We start from the raw sequence: 19,102 nt of genomic DNA, 5'->3' as shown, positions 1-19,102 counted from the left end.
AAATAGATCAATTCACACTTCACTGCATTGACTACATTTGTTGTTTCAGATGATGTCCTTTCAAGTTCTATTCTGTCTGTTCACTGTTCACAATGGTTCCAAGCTTCAAATCATCCTCAATGTTCAAGATCTTAACATGGGTGTTAACCATTTTTAACTAAGCTAAGTTGTATCTGCATTAAGTTAGGAACTTAATATTTCATTTGCTACCATCAGTTAAGGTGCCTGTAAGATACTCTTTTATGACTGAATTAGAACACAGCACACATTTTGAAGGCAATAAAATAATTTATTCATTGAACTTCTCCTGCCCATATTGCACCAGTTTTTAAAAAAAAATATGCAATACCTGAGTACCTATCCATTGCTGTTCATTTATGTAAGTAACTCCCTTCATTAATTTACATAATCTACGTCAGCTAAGGAATCTGTCACATTAAATGTAAGCTTGAGTACAACTGTCACAAAAGACTCCAAAAGGTATTTGTTATTTTGATTGAGTGGAAAGTAGCAACACCATTTTTATTAAATGTTAAACCAGCTGGCTGAATACTGAAAATGTAACAATCTTAATATTTCAACATTTTTTGCAGTGACAGGTAACAAAAATGAATTCAATTAGTATTATTGCATTTCCATTTTAAGTTGTAATGCTCAAATTTTAGAAATAAGGCCACTGATATGGACCTTTTCTTTATCTTACCTTTATGGGTTGTTCAGTCAATGAATCTCTAGGGCCAGCCGACGAGGGTCGTGTGGGATAATAATCTAGGTCAATAAAGGCTTTTCTAGCAGCAGAACAAGTAGAATTGGGTCTTTCAGGGAGGAGGGAAGATAATTTTGAGGTAGGAATCTTTGTTAGTGCAGATGAATTCTTTTCATGAGAAAATATAAAGTAAATTTAAAAAAAAATGATAAGACAATGAACATAAAATGGAACAAAATACTAAAGTACAATAACTAACATGAAAATGCATGCCCAAAAAATTCTAATGAATTCATCTAGAAACTAAACATTACCAATGGTAACCACATTAAAGTTGCTGTGATTATGTGCAATCTCAACTAATTTGCTTTTTTAATCATTGAAGAGCACAAATTGTTTTGTAGAATTCAATAAACTATACAGAAAATGAAAATTTTAATACCAATAACCGAGGTTTGTGAGATCCATTTTTATCAAGTGCTATAATAAAGATGACCATTTTTAAAGTTATCTTCAAAGCATTTTTGGGTTCTACATAATCTGCTCAAAAGATCAAAGCAACAACATTATGGCAGAGCACATACTGAGACTGTTTTATACTTTTTCATGTTGAGGAATTTTCTAATTTTAGGTGAATTAATAAATGTAAAGTGTTATATACAAAAGAAGTGTTTTTAATGCACTCATGCTGTTTGCAAGTTTTTGGTTTAATGCAGTAATGAATGGTGCTTTTGACTCTATTTTACAATAGCTATATATTTAGCACAACTTATTAATTTGAGATGCAAAGTGCTCCAATTGGCTTTAAATGATGCACCATAATGTTGAGTTATTAATACCTTTATGGTAATACCTCTATATCCTGCTACTAACATTTTATCATGGTGAGCAAACTGTGTGAACTTAACAGATTGTTTTTATAGTGAGTCAACTTATGTTAGGAAAGCATTTTTTTTGCACTAAAATATGGATATTCAAAATCAAAATTGAAAACGTAATACAACATAACATTAAAACTATGATGTCATTTTCTTCAGTTCCTTTACTGACAGGATAGAACTCAAGAATAAGTTCTTGAAAATCTTTCATATTTAAAACCTCAAAAAAAAACCCAATGCAACATCCCGTCTCCAGAAGCTTACATTAAAATGACTCAAAAAAGTTTTTGTTTTGCTTACTTTGTAGGTTATTATTCTGGATTTCATGAGGAATCATTTTCATGCATGATCATGGATTTTTTTAAAATAGCCTTTGATGGGAAATGAAATCCAAATCAATTTGACCACTTGGTTCATCATGGGAGTCACAGCCAAAGGAGGTACCACTAACCTGTCTAACCTCACAGCATACAAGCTCACCAGTCTGAGTCTTCGCTATTGGAAACCAAGTACAAGAAACTTCAAATGAACAGCATGGTCAACATTATAATTCATCATCATAATATACAAGTGTACTGCCATCATTTTCCTGACCCCAGCATTCACAATTCCTTCAGATGATTCCATCATTTAGGGGCTTAGAAATTCAGCAGTTGATGATTTCATCTATAGAACTCAAACATGACAGGCTTCAAGCCATATATGCAGGTGACTTCTCATATAAAACACCAGGTATCATCCCAAGCTCCAGAATTTGGCCATCAACAATGCAACACAATTCAGGATAGTAGATGGACAGTGATACACGTGTCATTGTAACGTTAGATCTTCTAGACCCAAACTCAATTTTCAAGTATCGGTTTCATTCACCAATTGTGTCAGTGCAATCCTGTGGTTAGGTCTTCAGTAGTAATGCATGTCTGTAATAGGACTAATTCTAGGTCGCGGTCCCCAGATGACAAAACCAGCATTTCTTAAAATGTAAGAAACATAGCATTATAAAAAATGACGTGAGTTTCTGAAAGCCTTTTTCCATTGGTATTCAAACTGGAAACAAAAAACACTGCTTAGGAACTCTAATGTAACAATTTGCAATAATTTAAATTCCCAGATTTATTTTAACAACTTTCACTCAGTGTATACCTACTGCTGAAACAGTTTGATTGACAGTACCTTTTTTTTCAGTTTCAATAGTCACTACTGTCTGCATTTCCCAGGATTTGTTATTATAGCTGAATCCCTTATGAATGCTTGGCTGAGTTTCAAAAGCTCCAGATTCACTTACCTTAGAAGCAGGTCATGCATTTATTTTTGATTGATCATTTCAGGAGATTAGTAAATGATTAGCTGCCATTGATATGGCTAGTCAAACAGATCTTTAAGCAACAGGTTGATCATGAGGGAACATTTTGTTACATTTAGCCTAATGCATGTGAGGTTCTTTTCAGCACAAGATATTTCTGAGTCAGACCTCTACTAGATGTTAGAGGTTACTTACCATTAGTTCAAAAACATAGCTTCTGATGTTTGTCCACAGTGAACGCTGACTGGAGAGAATACGTTGGGATGAGGGCAGCAAGGGAATATGAAGCAACACTGAGGTGTTATGTGGTATATGAAAGAGATTGGTGAGGACAGCATTTCAGAGCTTGACAACCAATGTTAAAACTGTGCTAATGTCCCAGTAATTGGAGACATATTCTGGCCTAGCGATCCATCAGTTTCCACTGCAACCTCAAGCCTGCCTGAGGTCCTGCTTCCTCCTCTGTCATCACTAAGAATAGGGATACTCATGGACTCTCTCAAATTGGGCCATCAACCTGGACTGGAGGGGTCATTATCATTAGGCAAAAATGCAGGGACATTTGCTCTGATCTGCTGGCTGTGGGATTTGTTAAGTTCTTTATACAGAATGCAGCTTCTGATGTCTCATGCATTCAGTCCAATTTCGTAGATTCACCAGATTCAAATACACAAACTTAAGAAATGGAATACAGGCCCTCAAAGCTGCTCCACTATTTCACAATCATGACTGATTGCATCTCAATTCTATTTTCACAGCTGCTCCCAACATGCCTTTGCCCTGAAAAAAAAATCGGTTGTCTGAACTTTAATCATATTCAATGGTGGAGCTTCTACAACATTTGTTGAAAATTCAATAGATACAACCCTCAGTGAAGAAATTCTCCTTATAATCAGCCCTACGTGATCAAGCTCCCATCCTGGGTTTATGCCCCAGAATTCCCTGTTGGGGAAAGGACACACAAATTTCTACTTTTGTCAAGCTTCTTTAGAATCTTGCATTCTTCTAAATTTCAGAGAACATAGACACTAATGATTCAGTCTGCCATAATAGGACAATCCTTTCATTTCACTAATAAATTCACTGAACCTCCACAGTACCACCTTCAATACAAATATATCCTTCCTTAAATATGCACACTGTATTCCAGATGTGATCTCACCACATTTCTACATTATTATATTTGCCACATTCCTGTATAATGTGTCTGCATGCCAATTTTCTGTATTCCTTGCCAGTACACCCAATCCTCTCTGAACATTAGCATTTAGTAGTTTTAGGAGTGTTTAGAAATGTTATGTCTTGCAAATTGTTCTGCCTTTCTGATCTTACTGCTGAGACAAATAACTTGATTTCCCATATCATGCCCAACAATGGTCAATGTGGCCCATTCGCTACGTTCTTCATATTTCATGGCAGCTTTGTGTATTCCTCTCAGCTTCCATACCTATTGAACTTCACAAGGTCAGCAAACTTAGATCTGTTGTGTCAGTCTCACCTTTTAAATCATTAATATAGAATATAAGTAGCTGAAGACCCAGCACTTACAAAACTCCACAGGTTGCAGCCTGTCAACCTGAAAATACTGTTTTTCCTACTCTTCATTTCCTGTCCCTTAAAGGATGCTTATTCAAAGCTAAGGTGAGCAAGTGGTGAAATGGAGGAGTTTTGGGGTCATAGTTCACAGGTCAATGCATTTGAAAATATATTAGCCAAACATTTTGACAGAAGGGATGCAGAATGTAAACCGAATGGCATTTTTCCAAAGTGTGTGTAAGGACAGATGGACCCTGGGATTTATCTGCATAGATCTTTGCAGATGGCGAGATCTTACGAGAAAGTAATTAATAAAGTAAATGGGGTCTTGGGCTTCACAAAGAGTGTTTCATACAGAAAAATGGCATTTTCCTAAACCTGCAGCAAGCTTGGGATGGGCCACAACTCAAGTATTGCATCTGGTTCTGCTCATCACATTTTGGAAGAGCGCGAGAGTCCTCAAGAGAGATCAGAGGACATTTACTAGAATGCTTCCAGTTATGAGCAAAACTAGTTACAAAGTTAGGGTGGAGTAGTTGTGTTTGTTCTCCTTGGAATAATGAAGATACAGAGAGATTTGATAGAGATTCACAAAACTACAGTACGTTTAGATGAGATGGGGCACTCACTTGCACGATGAGATGAGGAGTTTCGATGGATCAGAATTTTATAAGCATTTGCAGGTAGGTGGGGTGGGATGGGGGTGGGCGGTGCAGGAAGCAGCAGTGCTACACCTTAAGAATTTCTCCAACGGACCTAGATGAGGTCAGTTAAGGCAGGATGCTCACCGACACCACAGTAAACTACTCTGGTGAACCTGACGATCTGGGCATTTAGCCTGGGCTCTCGTGCTGCCAGGTAAATGGTAGCAGCAGGATTATGTCTTTAAATTGGCGACACATAGTTGGTTCCCAGAGCTACCACCCACCACTGGTATAACTGCAGTGGAAAAATGCTGACAGGTCACCTGTCAGATTAAACATGCCTACACATCTTCAAACCTTTGGTAGGCTGTATTAAACTCTGCTGAACGTGTCTGATAGATTACATCCAAATCTATGCAGTCTTGTCTTGTGTATTAGCATTGTGTGCAGCACTTTTTTTTTAAATAACTTTGGAAAGTTCAGGTGAATTCCACTTCAGCTACCTCTTAGTTGTATACTCTCTAAACTCTAATATTTGAAACACTATTTCTCTTTCGTGAAACCATGTTGACTTTGTCTAATCAAAATATGACTTTTTATTTGTGAACAATGTCTGGTTAAGTAATTTGCACTTATGTATTTTATCTCTCCTCCATTCTTCAATAGTGGAATTATATTTGCTAACTTTCAAATCACTGCAACCATTCTAGAATAGAAGGAATTTGGGAAATCACGACCAGTGCAACCATTATCATCGCAGCTACCTCTTTTAAAGCCTTAAGAATTAAAGCTGTCAAGTCTTGGTCATTTTGTAGCTGTTGGCTCCTTAGATTTCTCCAATGCTTCTTTCTCTGTTATTGTGACTTAACTGAAGCTCTCTCTTACTAGTTCCTTTATACCCCAAGAAAACCACAAGTAAAACCAAAGGGAAAACATCATCTGCACAAGAGTAGTGCAAGAATTGGGTAGGCAAGTTGACTGATGAAATTAAGTGGCATATTCCTTTCAGCTGCTCCCAACAAGCAAGACACTGACTATAGCTGAAAATGTGTTGCTGGAAAAGCGCAGCAGGTCAGGAGCATCCAAGCAGCAGGAGCCCTTCTTCAGGAATGAGGAAAGCATGCCAAGCAGGCTAAGATAAAAGGTAGGGAGGAGAGACTTGGGAGGGGCGTTGGAAATGCGATAGGTGGAAGGAAGTTAAGGTGAGGGTGATAGGCCGGAGTGGGGGTGGGGGTGGAGAGGTCAGGAAGAAGATTGCAGGTTAGGGAGGTGGTGCTGAGTTCGAGGGTTGGAACTGAGACAAGGTGGGGGCAGGGGAAACGAGGAAACTGGAGAAATCTGAGTCCATCCCTTATGGTTGGAGGGTACCTAGGCGGAAGATGAGGCGCTCTTCCTCCAGTCGTCGTGTTGCTATGGTCTGGCGATGGAGGAGTCCAAGGACCTGCATGTCCTTGATGGAGTGGGAGGGGGAGTTGAAGTGTTGTGCCATGGGGTGGTTAGGTTGGTTGGTCCAGGAGTCCCAGAGGTGTTCTCTGAAACGTTCCGCAAGTAGGCGGCCTGTCTCCCCAATATAGAGGAGACCACATCGGGTGCAGCGGATGCAGTAAATGATGTGTGTGGAGGTGCAGGTGAATTTGTGGTAGATATGGAAGGACCCCTTGAGGCCTTGGATGGAAGTAAGGGGGAGGTTTTGCATTTCTTGCGGTTGCAGAAGGTGGTGCCGGGAGTGGAGGTTGGATTGGTGGGAGGGTGTGGACCTGATGAGGGAGTCATGGAGGGAGTGGTCTTTTCGGAACGCTGATAGGGGAGGGGAGGGAAATATATCCCTGGTAGTGGGGTCCCTTTTGGAGGTGATGGAAATGACGATGGATGATACGATGTATATGGAGGTTGGTGGGGTGGTAGAGAGGACAAGTGGCGTTCTGTCCTGTTCCCTGGTGGTGGGGTCCATTTGGAGGTGGCGGAAATGATGGCGGATGGTACGATGTATATGGAGGTTGGTGGGGTGGTAGGTGAGCACCAATTGGGTTCTGTCCTGGTGGCGATTGGAGGGGCGGGGCTCAAGGGCAGAGGAGCGTGAAGTGGAGGAGATGGGGTGAAGAGCATCATTGATCATGTCCGGGGGGAAATTGCGGTCTTTGAAGAAGGCGGCCATCTGGGTTGTCGGTATTGGAACTGGTCCTCCTGGGAGCAGATACGGCGGAGACGAAGGAATTGGGAATATGGGATGGCATTTTTATAGAGGGCAGGGTGGGAGGAGGTGTAGTCTAGGTAGCTGTGGGAGTCAGTCGGTTTATAGTAAATGTCCGTGTTGATTCGGTCGCCCGAGATAGAAATGGAGAGGTCTAGGAAGAAGTAGGCGGGGAGGTGAAGGCGGCGGAAGAATTGTAACTTCTTCAACCAGGATTCTCGCACACTCTCTGACGATCCCTTCTCCCGCCTCCAACACACCCCACGCACCTGGACACCCCGTGCTGGCCTCTTACCTGCCCTCGATCTCATCATAGCCAACTGCCGCTGCGACATTAACTGCCACAACCTCTCCACCCCTCTCACTCACTCCAACCTCTCACCCTCAGAACGTGTAGCCCTCCACTCCCTCTGTTCCAACCCCAACCTCACTATCAAACCGGCAGACAAGGGAGGCGCGGTAGTAGTTTGGCGCACCGACCTTTACACCGCTGAGGCTAAATGCCAGCTCGCGGACACCTCCTCCTACTGCCCACTTGACCATGACACCCCCCCTCCCACCACCAAACCATCATCTCCCAGACCATCCATAACCTCATCACCTCAGGGGATCTCCCATCCCCAGCCTCCAACCTTATAGTCCCATAACCCCGCACCACCCGTTTCTACCTCCTGCCCAAAATCCACAAACCTGATTGCCCCGGCCGACCCATTGTCTCAGCCTGCTCCTGCCCTCCGAACTCATCTCTGCATACCTCGACACGGTCCTGTCCCCCTTAGTCCAAGAACTCCCCACCTACGTTCGGGACACCACCCATGCCCTCCACCTCCTCCATGATTTTCGCTTCCTGGGTCCCCAATGCCTTATCTTCACCATGGACATCGAGTCCCTATACACCTCCATCCCCCATCATGAAGGACTTAAAGCCCTCCGCTTCTTCCTTTCCCACCGTACCAACCAATACCCTTCCACTGACACCCTCCTTCGACTGACTGAACTGGTCCTCACTCTGAATAACTTCTCTTTCCAATCCTCCCCCCTCCTCCAAACCAAAGGATTGGCCATGGGCACCCGCATGGGCCCCCTCATGGGCCCAGCTATGCCTGCCTCTTTGTAGGATATGTGGAACAGTCCATCTTCCGCAGCTACACGGGCACCACCCCCCACCTTTTCCTCCGGTACATCGATGACTGTATCGGCGCTGCCTTGTGCTCCCACGAGGAGGTTGAACAGTTCATCCACTTTACCAACACTTTCCACCCCGATCTCAAATTTACCTGGACCGTCTCAGACTCCTCCCTCCCCTTCCTAGACCTCTCCATTTCTATCTTGGGCGACCAAATCAACACGGACATTTACTATAAACCGATTGACTCCCACAGCTACCTAGATTACACCACCTCCCATCCTGACCCCTGTAAAAACGCCATCTCATATTCCCAATTCCTTCATCTCCGCCGCATCTGCTCCAGGAGGACCAGTTCTAATACTGAACAACCCAGCTGGCCTCCTTCTTCAAAGACCGCAATTTCCCCCCAGACGTGATCAACGAGGCTCTCCACCGCATCTCCTCCCCTTCACGCTCCTCCGCCCTTGAGCCCCACCCTTCCAATCGCCATCAGGACAAACCCCACTGGACCTCACCTACCACCCCACCAACCTCCATATACAGCGTATCATCCGCCGTCATTTCCACCACCTCCAAACGGACCCCACCACCGGGGATATATCTCCCTCCCTCCCCTATCAACATTCCGAAAAGACCACTCCCTCCGTGACTCCCTCGTCAGGTCCACACCCCCCACCAACCCAACCTCCACTCCCGGCACCTTCCCCTGCAACCGCAGGAAATGCAAAACTTGCGCCCACACCTCCCTCCTTACTTCCCTCCAAGGCCCCAAGGGATCCTTCCATATCCACCACAAATTCACCTGCACCTCCATACACATCACTTACTGTATCCGCTGCACCCGATGTGGCCTCCTCTATATTGGGGAGACAGGCCGCCTACTTGCGGAACGTTTCAGAAAACACTTCTGGGACACCTGGAGCAAACAACCCAACCATCCCGTGGCTCAACACTTCAACTCCCCCTCCCCCTCCACCAAGGACATGCAGGTCCTTGGACTCCTCCATCGCCAGACCATAGCAACTTGACGGCTGGAGGAAGAGCGCCTCATCTTCCGCCTAGGAACCCTCCAACCACAAGAGATGGACTCAGATTTCTCCAGTTTCCACAGTTCCCCTCCCCCACCTTGTCTCAGTTCCAACCCTCAAACTCAGCACCACCTTCCTAACCTGCAATTTTCTTCCTGACCTCTCCGCCCCCGCCCCCACTCCAGCCTATCACCCTCACCTTAACCTCCTTCCACCTATTGCAATTCCAACGCCCCTCCCCCAAGTCCCACCTTCCTACCTTTTATCTTAGCCTGCTTGGCATGCTTTCCTCATGCCTGAAGAAGGGCTCATGCCCGAAACATCGATTCTCCTGCTCCATGGATGCTGCCTGACCTGCTGCATTTTTCCAGCAACACATTTTCAGCTCTTATCTCCAGCATCTGCAGTCCTCACTTTCTCCTGGAAGACACTAACTATACCCAACGAGAAAATGCTGGAAAATCTCAGCAGGTCTGGCAGCATCTATAAGGAGAGAAAAGAGCTGACGTTTCAAGTCTATCTGACCCTTTGTCAAAGCTAAAAAAAGGGAGAAATAGGGAGGTATTTATACTAGGCTGAGAGAAGGTGAGTCATGGCTCCAGAAGTAAAGTTCAAAATTGACCAACATTAGATGATCTTTCATGATTGGCCCTTATTTGGTAAATAATCTGCATGCACAAATAATTATCCTGACAATTTCGGAGATCTACTCAAAAGTACCTTTAACGTACAGAGGGTACTGTTCTTTGCAGACAAAGAACATCTGTATTCATTGCCCTTATTTCAACTCAGCAGGACTGGTGACAATTAGTCATTCTCTGGTCAAGACATTGCCTTGAAAAATGAACCATATTAGTCAGTCTGCATAGCTTAAATTAGACAACACAAGGCAGTTAAATTCAGTCACCATCTACCATTCTCCATGGTAACACCTTTAAAACTTGGAGTCCACTTGGCAATGAATCAGCAGTCTCCTCTTGGAGCATTTGGAAAGCTGCAAATGCAGCTTTCCCTTTTTATTGGTATTTCACATGAACTACCCTAATGTGTGCAAGATAAAAGCCTCAATAAAATGTATTTTTTTAAAGCAACTTTCACGTTTTATACTACCAAAACTATTGAGATAGTTATTGAAAAAAGGATCCAGATGAGATTACTAACTTAACCTGCTTTATTGCACAATACCAAATCGAAGGGAGCTTTATTCCTAACTTATTTCCCAAGTTGTTCTCAGAAATGATCACAAATCCATTCAAAGAATTCATCTCTCAAATTAATTTGGCATAAGTTTCTAAGTCAATATACTATTTCCCTAAAACTATTTCATTGTATTTGCTGTTATGCTCCAAATAATTCTTGCTTAATTCCCTCTAACAGTATGGATACTGGTTGGGGCCTGAAGTCTACTTACATAGACTTTCTGATCCTTTTTTCTCACTTAATCTCCACCCATTATGTTTCTACTTCCTAAGGTTCTGATGGTACTTGCATCATCCTCTACTGTGAAGGCCATTCCTCCTCCTATTCCATTCTTTTTGCAATGTTATGCACTCTGGAATATTTATTTCCAATTATGGTACTGTTCCCAAGGGCTAGAGAGCTGAAATCAAATTCAAAGACAAAAAAAAAGTGTGAAATGGAGACTGACACAAAGAATGGGAGTAATAAATTCTGAACGGCAATATAGAGAAAACAAAAATATTTGAGGATCATATAGAAAGAAAATAAGTGATAGAAATAAGACAACTGGTGAAAAATAAACAAAAAGCAATAAATAAGTATAAGATGAAGTCAAGACAATGGACAGACAAAGAGAGGTTTCTTTTGATTTTTGAGAAACAATCAATCAGGTGATTAATCAACAATATTTTCAGATTTTCAATGCTGAAATTCTAACAATCCATATTATACGGTCACGAGTTTAAATGTAAATCTGTAATGAAATAATTGGTTTATTATGAAGAGATTGGCAGAGTGTGAATAGGTTGGTAAAATTTTATGCACAATATATTGGGATATCCAGATTTCTCAAAATCCATACTTTTTTGGAAGCAAGTTTCTCTATACTGTATCCACTCTGTAAAAGTTTAGGAAAATGACCGACATTACTGAGTTCATAGAATTGGATGCAATATTCCCAAGTTAAACATTTAATTTTTCTTTCCACTTTTATCCACCTTGCATTTCAGATGCAAAAACAAACTGGCAGAAAAACTCAGCAGGTCTGGCAGCATCTGTGGACAGAAAGCAGAGTTAACGTTTCGGGTCCAGTGACCTTTCTTCAGAATGTGTGATCTTCAGTGTTCTGACAAAGGATCACTGGACCGAAACATTAGCTCCACTTTCTTTCCACAGAAGCTGCCAGGCCTGCTGAGCTTTTTCAGTGATTGGTTTGTGTGTGTTTCGGACCCTCAACATCTTGTGTTCTTTGGGTTTTTTTCTGTATTTTATAAGATCTGATTGTTGATTTAATTGTTAAAGATATTGTGATGCAACCTCCAGGTCCTTCCAGTTGAATGTATGAGCTTGATTCGATGTACAACCCTCCACACCTTAATACTGTGAACGAGAAAACTCGAAGCTCGATTAAAAGGTAGACTGCGTGCAGAAAATAACGTTATTTTTTGTAGATCTATCATATTTGAAGATAATATTGAACAGTTTAAGAATTAGTTTGGCTTTGACAATATAAATATTTCCTGAAAAGTGATTTTCATTAAAGTTAAAAGAATTAAAACTTCAAACATTGCAGAAATTAGTGCACCATCCATACCATAGGATGCAGTTATCAGTTAATTTACTTACTGTCATTCTTTCCTTGGGTTGCTTAGCAACAGAGAATTTCTGGTCTATAACATAGGCACCTTCAAAACTTCCAGAAGCTGGATAAAAAGAATGCTAAGTTTAGAATACGACATTAATTGCCACAAAAATGACAGTCAGATAGAAATCAAGATGCAAATGAAAGCAGAAGACTTAAAATCAGTGTTGTCGTAAGGGATGGGAAGCAACGGAGTGAAGTACAAATTACCTAAACTGACAAAAAAAAAAGCTCAGTGGGGAGGAAATCTTTGTAAATTTTTTTTAAAATAAATTATTTCTTAAAAAAATACAAATGGAAAACATAATTGCATGTCAAGCAAGTTATACCTGAATATCTTGAAACACGAGAAATTAATATGAATGGATATCATGATGCAGGTTGCAACACTTTCCCACCAGCACACAGCAATTTATGCAAACTTTCACAATAAGAATTATGCCACCACTTCAAGGTTAAGACCACAGTACTTGCAAGCTTGTGCACGACAAGCATGTGTGATCATGACTGCTGTAGAAAGGAAAAATGAAAAGCACTGAGAATACAGATAAACTTGCAAAAGCCCAATGGCTGAACAAAAAAGAGTGCAAGGAAACAGCCAGTCGAGCAATGAAGTCCATGTTTGCCAGCCACATTGCAGGGTTCACACAGTCACCTGTCTGCTTCCGTTTAGTACAAGGAACGTGAGTTGGTCTATGATATCTTACAGCTGGTTTTAAAATGATTTTCCTGGAAGGAGATCGGGTCTGAATTTCTGATTTTTTAGTAAGTTCAGACTTCTTATAGGCTGTTAGAGGAAAAACAAAAGCAAATATGAGGACAGGAACAATGTGTTAGGTCAGGTGGAATGATCAATATCCACTTTCAATTTAAGAAATTAATCAGGAAGAATTTAGAAAATTAGATATTACTATTTCTTGTTATTGTTTATTGTTATCTAAAACTTCTACAGTCAAATTTCTCAGAACATAATATTCTTACATAGGCACAGTACAAACACCTCACGTCACAAAAATGCAAAACATAAAATGCTTCTTTTGTATGAACCTTTTCTCCTTTTCTTGTCTTCTTTGGAGACTGTACTGATATCTTTTTTAATTATTTTTCTCTCAGGTGTGGACACTCTGTTTTTCCCAGTTTTTAACACCTTGCCTTTCCTATGTTTGTCTGAAGACAGGCTGATGAATTCCTTCTCTGTCTTCTCCTGTTTAGTAACAGCAGCTGGTTGTGATTGTATGATACTCTCTTCATCTGCAGAATTAAAGTGCAAGAAATCACTAATAGCAACAGGGCTCAAATACAAAAAAAAATTCAAGTTTTTTTAAAATTCAGTAATATTAAGTAATATATTATAATAAAGTGCAATACTTATTTATTTTTTAAGAGAGATTTTATAATTTAGTCATAGCTGATAGCTATTAAGGCTTTATAGGCACCTTGAGTATCCATCCATAGACTGTCTGTGTCCATTACTGACTCATCAATACTTTCGTCTTCTTTCAAGTCTGTAGGGATTTCAATTTTCTCTGGGATAATCGCAATTTGGACAGCTTTTGCAGGCGATTCATTAGACTGTGCTTCTGTTGACCGGGTTTGTTCAGTAGGGGTAAAAATATCCTCCTCATCATCATCAGGCATGGCAAATCTCACATTATGCCCTACATCTTTTCCTCCTTCTAGTGTAGTCTGAACAACTGTAATAATGTCATCTTCTACTGTAATGACAGATTCCACAATTCCCCTCTCTTCTTCTACACGGGTACTTTCAGATGCTTCATAGTCACCCGGGTCCTCATGTAGAACAATTTCTGGCACAGGAACATCAAACAGCAAATTGGACTTAACTTCCTCTTTCATGGTTTGCTGAGCTTCAGCTGGTTCTTGCACTGAAACAACAAGGATTTGCTGATCACCAGATTCTGCTTCAGAAACTTTACCTGGTGCAGGTCCAGTTTTATATTCCATAGTTTGCTCAATTGGGGCTATTACATATTCAGCAATATCGCTGGACAAACTGAGCATTACATCATCTTTCACTCCCTTCTCAGTTTGAATAATTTCTTGCGCGGGAGATGATTTCTCAATAACTTTGTGATCATAATGCACGATTTCTATATCATCACTTGGTGCAATATCATTACTGGGAAGATGGGGCTTAGTGTCATCCTCCATGATATTGTTAAGCTGAACTGGTTCTGCTGTAGCCTTGCCAGGCAAATTAGGCTCAGTTGAAGCTATCATCGTTTCTGAGAGTTGAGTGATTTCTTTTTCAGGAGTTTTCTTAGTTATGACTTTATCAGCAGTCTCCATTTTTATACCAGTTTCCAATATGTCAGCCTTAGTGAGTGGACTGGATTTAGCTTCCACAGTCTCTTGATGTTGTGGAGCCTCTTGAGCGGACACCGTTTTCTCAGATCCTTCCTGAGAAAGGACTTCTGCCACAATCTCCTCAGCAGGCAATTTGGGCCTGGATTCGTCTTCTGAGATATTCTTAAATTGAACTGAGTCTTGAATAGGAGGGGTCTGCTGGAAAATTGTGTGATCTATGCTATCTATTTCTATATCTACATCTAGCACATTATCCTGCCTGGGCAATGTAGGCCTTGGCTTATCTTCCAAGACTTTCTTGGGTCGAGTTTGTTCTTGAATCAAAACACTTCTCTCAGGTTGCTGACGATCGGTAGTTTTAAGTTTGAAACTTTCCACAGTAACGTCGCTGGGCAAGCTAGGCCCTGGTTTATCTACCAAGTTTGATTGAACATGTTCCCGAGGAGAAGTCTCTTTCTCAGACAGTTTGTAATCAACAAATTCGGCTTTCAAAGATGTTTGCAAAACTACGTTACTCGGTAAATCAAACAGATCGTTAGATTCATTGACATTTTCAGTTTTATCATCTGGAAGCTTAATTGGAGAAACGTCTTTTGGAACCTTTTGAGCATCAATGGCAATGGATTCATTTTGAGTGCTAGATTGTCTCAGGGCAGGGTCTTCAGGTAAATGATCTGGTTCAGACTTGGCAATTTGGTTTGAAACACTTAACGAAACTGTTTCATCAGTCTTGACTTCTGACTGTGCTTCCAAAATAGTATCAATTTTTAGCTCCCTGTCTTCTGATAAGGTACTAATTCTAAAATGGGAATCTTCTTTCTGCTTATTTACATCCAATTGCCTTCTAATACTTTCCTCATCTATAGGCTGAGAAGCAGCGCGAATTTGATGCAGGAAAATGCTGCCGTCCTCCAGTGGACTTTTAACTTCCTCAGGAGTTGGTAAGGGAGCAGAGTATTCAAAAACACAGTAGCCCATTTCCTCTGATTGATTAACATTTTTAATAATCAATTTGATGCTTTCAGTTAAAGCCTCTGAGCCAGAAGCTATATTTTCGGTAGCAGATTCACAAGGCATGGATGCTCTTCGAACCACTTCTTTTTCTGTACCTTCTGAGCTCAGTCTCGTTCTAGTAACTCCTAAATCCAACATTTCAGGCAAGTCAGGAACCACAACAGTGTCATTTTTGTAATCATCTTTCAAAGCATGGGGATAAGCATACTGAGAGTCTAACTTTAGGCTTTCTTCAGTTGATTTTTCTTTAGAAACAGATACAGTTTTATCTTTTTCCACTTCAACAGGAAAATAAACATGTTTCTCCTCAGCAGGTGTAGTTACTGGAAAGAACTCTGCTGACTCCTCTAAACTCATTCCTCTGGTACAGGCAAGAATATCAGAGGCCAAGGGAGACAGAGATTCTGGGGGACCTTGGCTCTCAGTTTCCACCTCCAGCGCTATTGAATCTAAAGATGCTGTAGGCAAATTCAGCACTAGCTTTTGCAGTTCTTTATCAATATTTTCATCAGCACTAGAATTGGTTTGTTGAGATATTACTGTGGGGAGCTCCTCTTTGGCCAGATGGCTCCGCTGAATAGGTAAAGGAGTTTCATTTTCCACAGTGAATTTATCTTCAAGAGGCAGCGCTTTAGCCTGTACATCAGCAGGCAGTCCTTTAGCCTGTACATCAGCAGGCAGCGCTTTAGCCTGTTCATCAGCAGGCAGTGCTTTAGCCTGTTCATCAGCAGGCAGTGCTTTAGCCTGTTCATTAGCAGGAGGCACAGCTGTCTGGGCAAGAGTGCTATAATGAATTCCTTCAGCTGATACATCATTTTCAACTTTGTGGGCATCCACTTCTGATTTTTCATGTAGCGTGTCAGAGAATTGTGGCACCACATGAGGAAGCCTTGAATTCTTTTCATTAGTAATGGTCATTTCATAATAACCATCTTCAGGTGCTTTGGTACCATTTTCACCATCATCTTTCAGAACAAATGTTTCAAAATATTTTGATATTTCTGGTTGATCTTCCACCACCTTGTTTTTCAAGCACACAGTAAAGGTATCACATTGTTTGTTTTGGATTGTTGTACTAGTGAAGCTTTGGAAAGTTTTATCAGAATAAACATTCGAATCTGATAATGGGTACATATTTTGAGGTTCTATTTCTTTCTCTTTAGCTTTCTCTCGTTGAATACCTTTTCCTTCAGTTTTCGTAGGTGTATCATCAACTTTTTTGATATTTGAATCCATACTACATGGCTCTTGTTTAACCCTCTCAAGCATAGATTCATGACTTAAAAGGGAATCACTTGTAATGGGATGCATACCATGTTGTACATCTAGTTTAGATTCTGCCACATATGACTGGGCAGTCATAGCATCAGGCAACTGATAGACCTCTGATACCTCAACACTGGCTTTACCAATATCCTTAAACAGAAGGTTAGTTGGTTGTTGATCAGACACATGTTTGGAGTATTCAGTTTGGAATAAGTCTGTAGTAGTGTACATTGTCTCTACTGTTGGTTTTCCATTCAAATGTTCTAAATGATGTTGTGCACTGTCTGTGGAGCTGTATTCAACAGATTCTGATCTGTCCTCTGGCATTGAAAATACATCAGCTATATGTTCAACCAGCTTTATTGTATCAGGCGTAGTTTTCCTTTTATCACTTGAACTTTCTAAAGCTTTGTCTTCAATTGCACTGTGCGCAATTACAGGTAATTTGTCTTTATGCAATTCCTCATGCACTTGTTGGTTTTCCTGGAGCACATTTTGCACTTTGCTTTCAATGACTGAAGTGGTGGTTGCAACCAAATCTATTTTTGCCTCCAGAGGAGGTAACACATAATTATCGTTAGTAACTGTCATTCCTGTAGCCGACTGCTCTTTTTGCGAAACACCAGCGCTATCATTCAATGAATCTTGTGCAGCAGCTATTTCAACATCTTGTGCACAGATATCTGTATCTGAAATCCCCATACTGGACTGTTTTGATGAATCTGGAGTTTCAAAACTATCAAGAATCTTTTTACTGTGATCTAAAACAGATTTTCCAGGCAATGCGTCTTCAAGACTATTTTGTGGTTTGAAGATTTCATCTGCTTTCTTGGCAGAATCTGGTTGCATTTGGATAGCTTTATTCTCTGCTGCCACCATGGAAATGCATTCATCTTCACAAACACTGGATTGCAGTGAATTTGCATGATGACTAGTAGTGGTTTCAACATTAGAAGGTGCTAAGTCTTCTAGATGTTGTGCTTTCTTGAATGAAATAGGAACAGGTTCTGTTTGCAAATCAGCTGCTGAAGTTAAATCCTGCTTCTTGGAAGCAGCTTCCTCTGCTGTTTGAATGCCATCATCACTATATTTATTCAGTGTTGATAAAGGTGATTGGTCAGATATTTGCTGTTCAGGAATATTCTTATCTTTGACCTCTGTCACTGACACTTCTTGCAACGACGGTCTTTCCCCACAAGTAACAGAGGATTCTCCGCTTGTTGACAGCTTGTACATCTTCGTGGCTGAAAGCAGATCTAAAGTAGGTTGTTGCATGCATAGAGTTAACTGTTATTAATACGGAAAACCATTCCATTTCAAATATTTTTGACCCCAGTCAAAAGGGTGTGCATTGAATAAAAATGAAGTGTGCAAATTTGTTCAACTCTGCAGCATAACATTCAGCATTGGTGAAAATAGACTAAATATAGTGTTGGGCCTAAACTGTTATGAAGCTGCTACTAGTTCTCAGACCTGCTTAGTTAAAAGAAATGTAAGTTAGCAGTACGCTAATTCAGAGAAACAGGGCACAAACCAACCTCTAAACCTTCTAAAATTTAAAATTCTGTATTTGTTTTATTCTGTAAGATGAAAAAAAAACTGTACTATATTAATTGACCTGTGATTTATCTCAAGAATAAAAAGCACGTTTGTTTCTCGATTTATATTTTCAGATGCATCTCTTTGCTATCTTAGAAAATAGGTAAATAGCCTTTTCCTCATTCTTTCTTTTTAAAATGTGCATACTTGTGGCTGTCTTGTACTCTGCATTGTTAACATTCCTATTGCTGACTGACTTTTTTGTGTGAATGTCTCTCGGCCTCCATTTTTTAAAGAAAATACCCTTCTATCCTCTCTACAACACTTAGAATTCTGCTTTAATTTTATAATTGGTTTCTCATCTCTTTTGGAGACACAGATGCATTATGATTCTACTCAGAAGAATTCTTTGGTGTCTTCCTTGACACAGAAAGGATGTGGGTTGTGGAGTTCGAGGACAGAGAAGAATATATGCCGGGTGTACTTTTACACCAGGATAAATACTCTTACCATCACGCTTGGCACAAAAGTCTTTATACGGCTAAACACATTGTTCTCACAACAATTTTGGCAAAATCCGATTTATGTCTTCAACTGTACACTTGATTTAAAAAAAAGCTTCTCGCCAACGTCATTTTTGTTCTTACCCACTACCAGCCAATCATCTTAAAAACAGAAGTGATTAATTAATGGTAAGCAATTGCCATAGCCTGAATAAA

At 40.7% G+C, this 19,102-nt stretch overlaps 1 protein-coding gene across 1 annotated transcript in view; it reads right to left on the bottom strand.

The window, feature by feature from the left end:
- The window catches only part of LOC132817643 (microtubule-associated protein 2-like), a 254,774-nt gene that overhangs the window by 25,611 nt on the left and 210,061 nt on the right, over positions 1–19,102 (bottom strand). Inside the window, exons 9-13 of the mRNA XM_060828143.1 lie at positions 13,673–18,100; positions 13,284–13,487; positions 12,790–13,023; positions 12,221–12,297; positions 704–874 (exon numbers count right to left, since the gene is read on the bottom strand). Coding sequence (XP_060684126.1) covers positions 704–874; positions 12,221–12,297; positions 12,790–13,023; positions 13,284–13,487; positions 13,673–18,100 — 5,114 coding nt within the window. The remainder of the gene's footprint in view (positions 1–703; positions 875–12,220; positions 12,298–12,789; positions 13,024–13,283; positions 13,488–13,672; positions 18,101–19,102) is intronic.

Source organism: Hemiscyllium ocellatum, chromosome 7 (genome assembly GCF_020745735.1).
Source record: "Hemiscyllium ocellatum isolate sHemOce1 chromosome 7, sHemOce1.pat.X.cur, whole genome shotgun sequence".
NCBI lineage: Eukaryota > Metazoa > Chordata > Chondrichthyes > Orectolobiformes > Hemiscylliidae > Hemiscyllium > Hemiscyllium ocellatum.
Note: the sequence above shows the minus strand (reverse complement) of the source record. Positions and strands in the feature narration are given on the sequence as shown.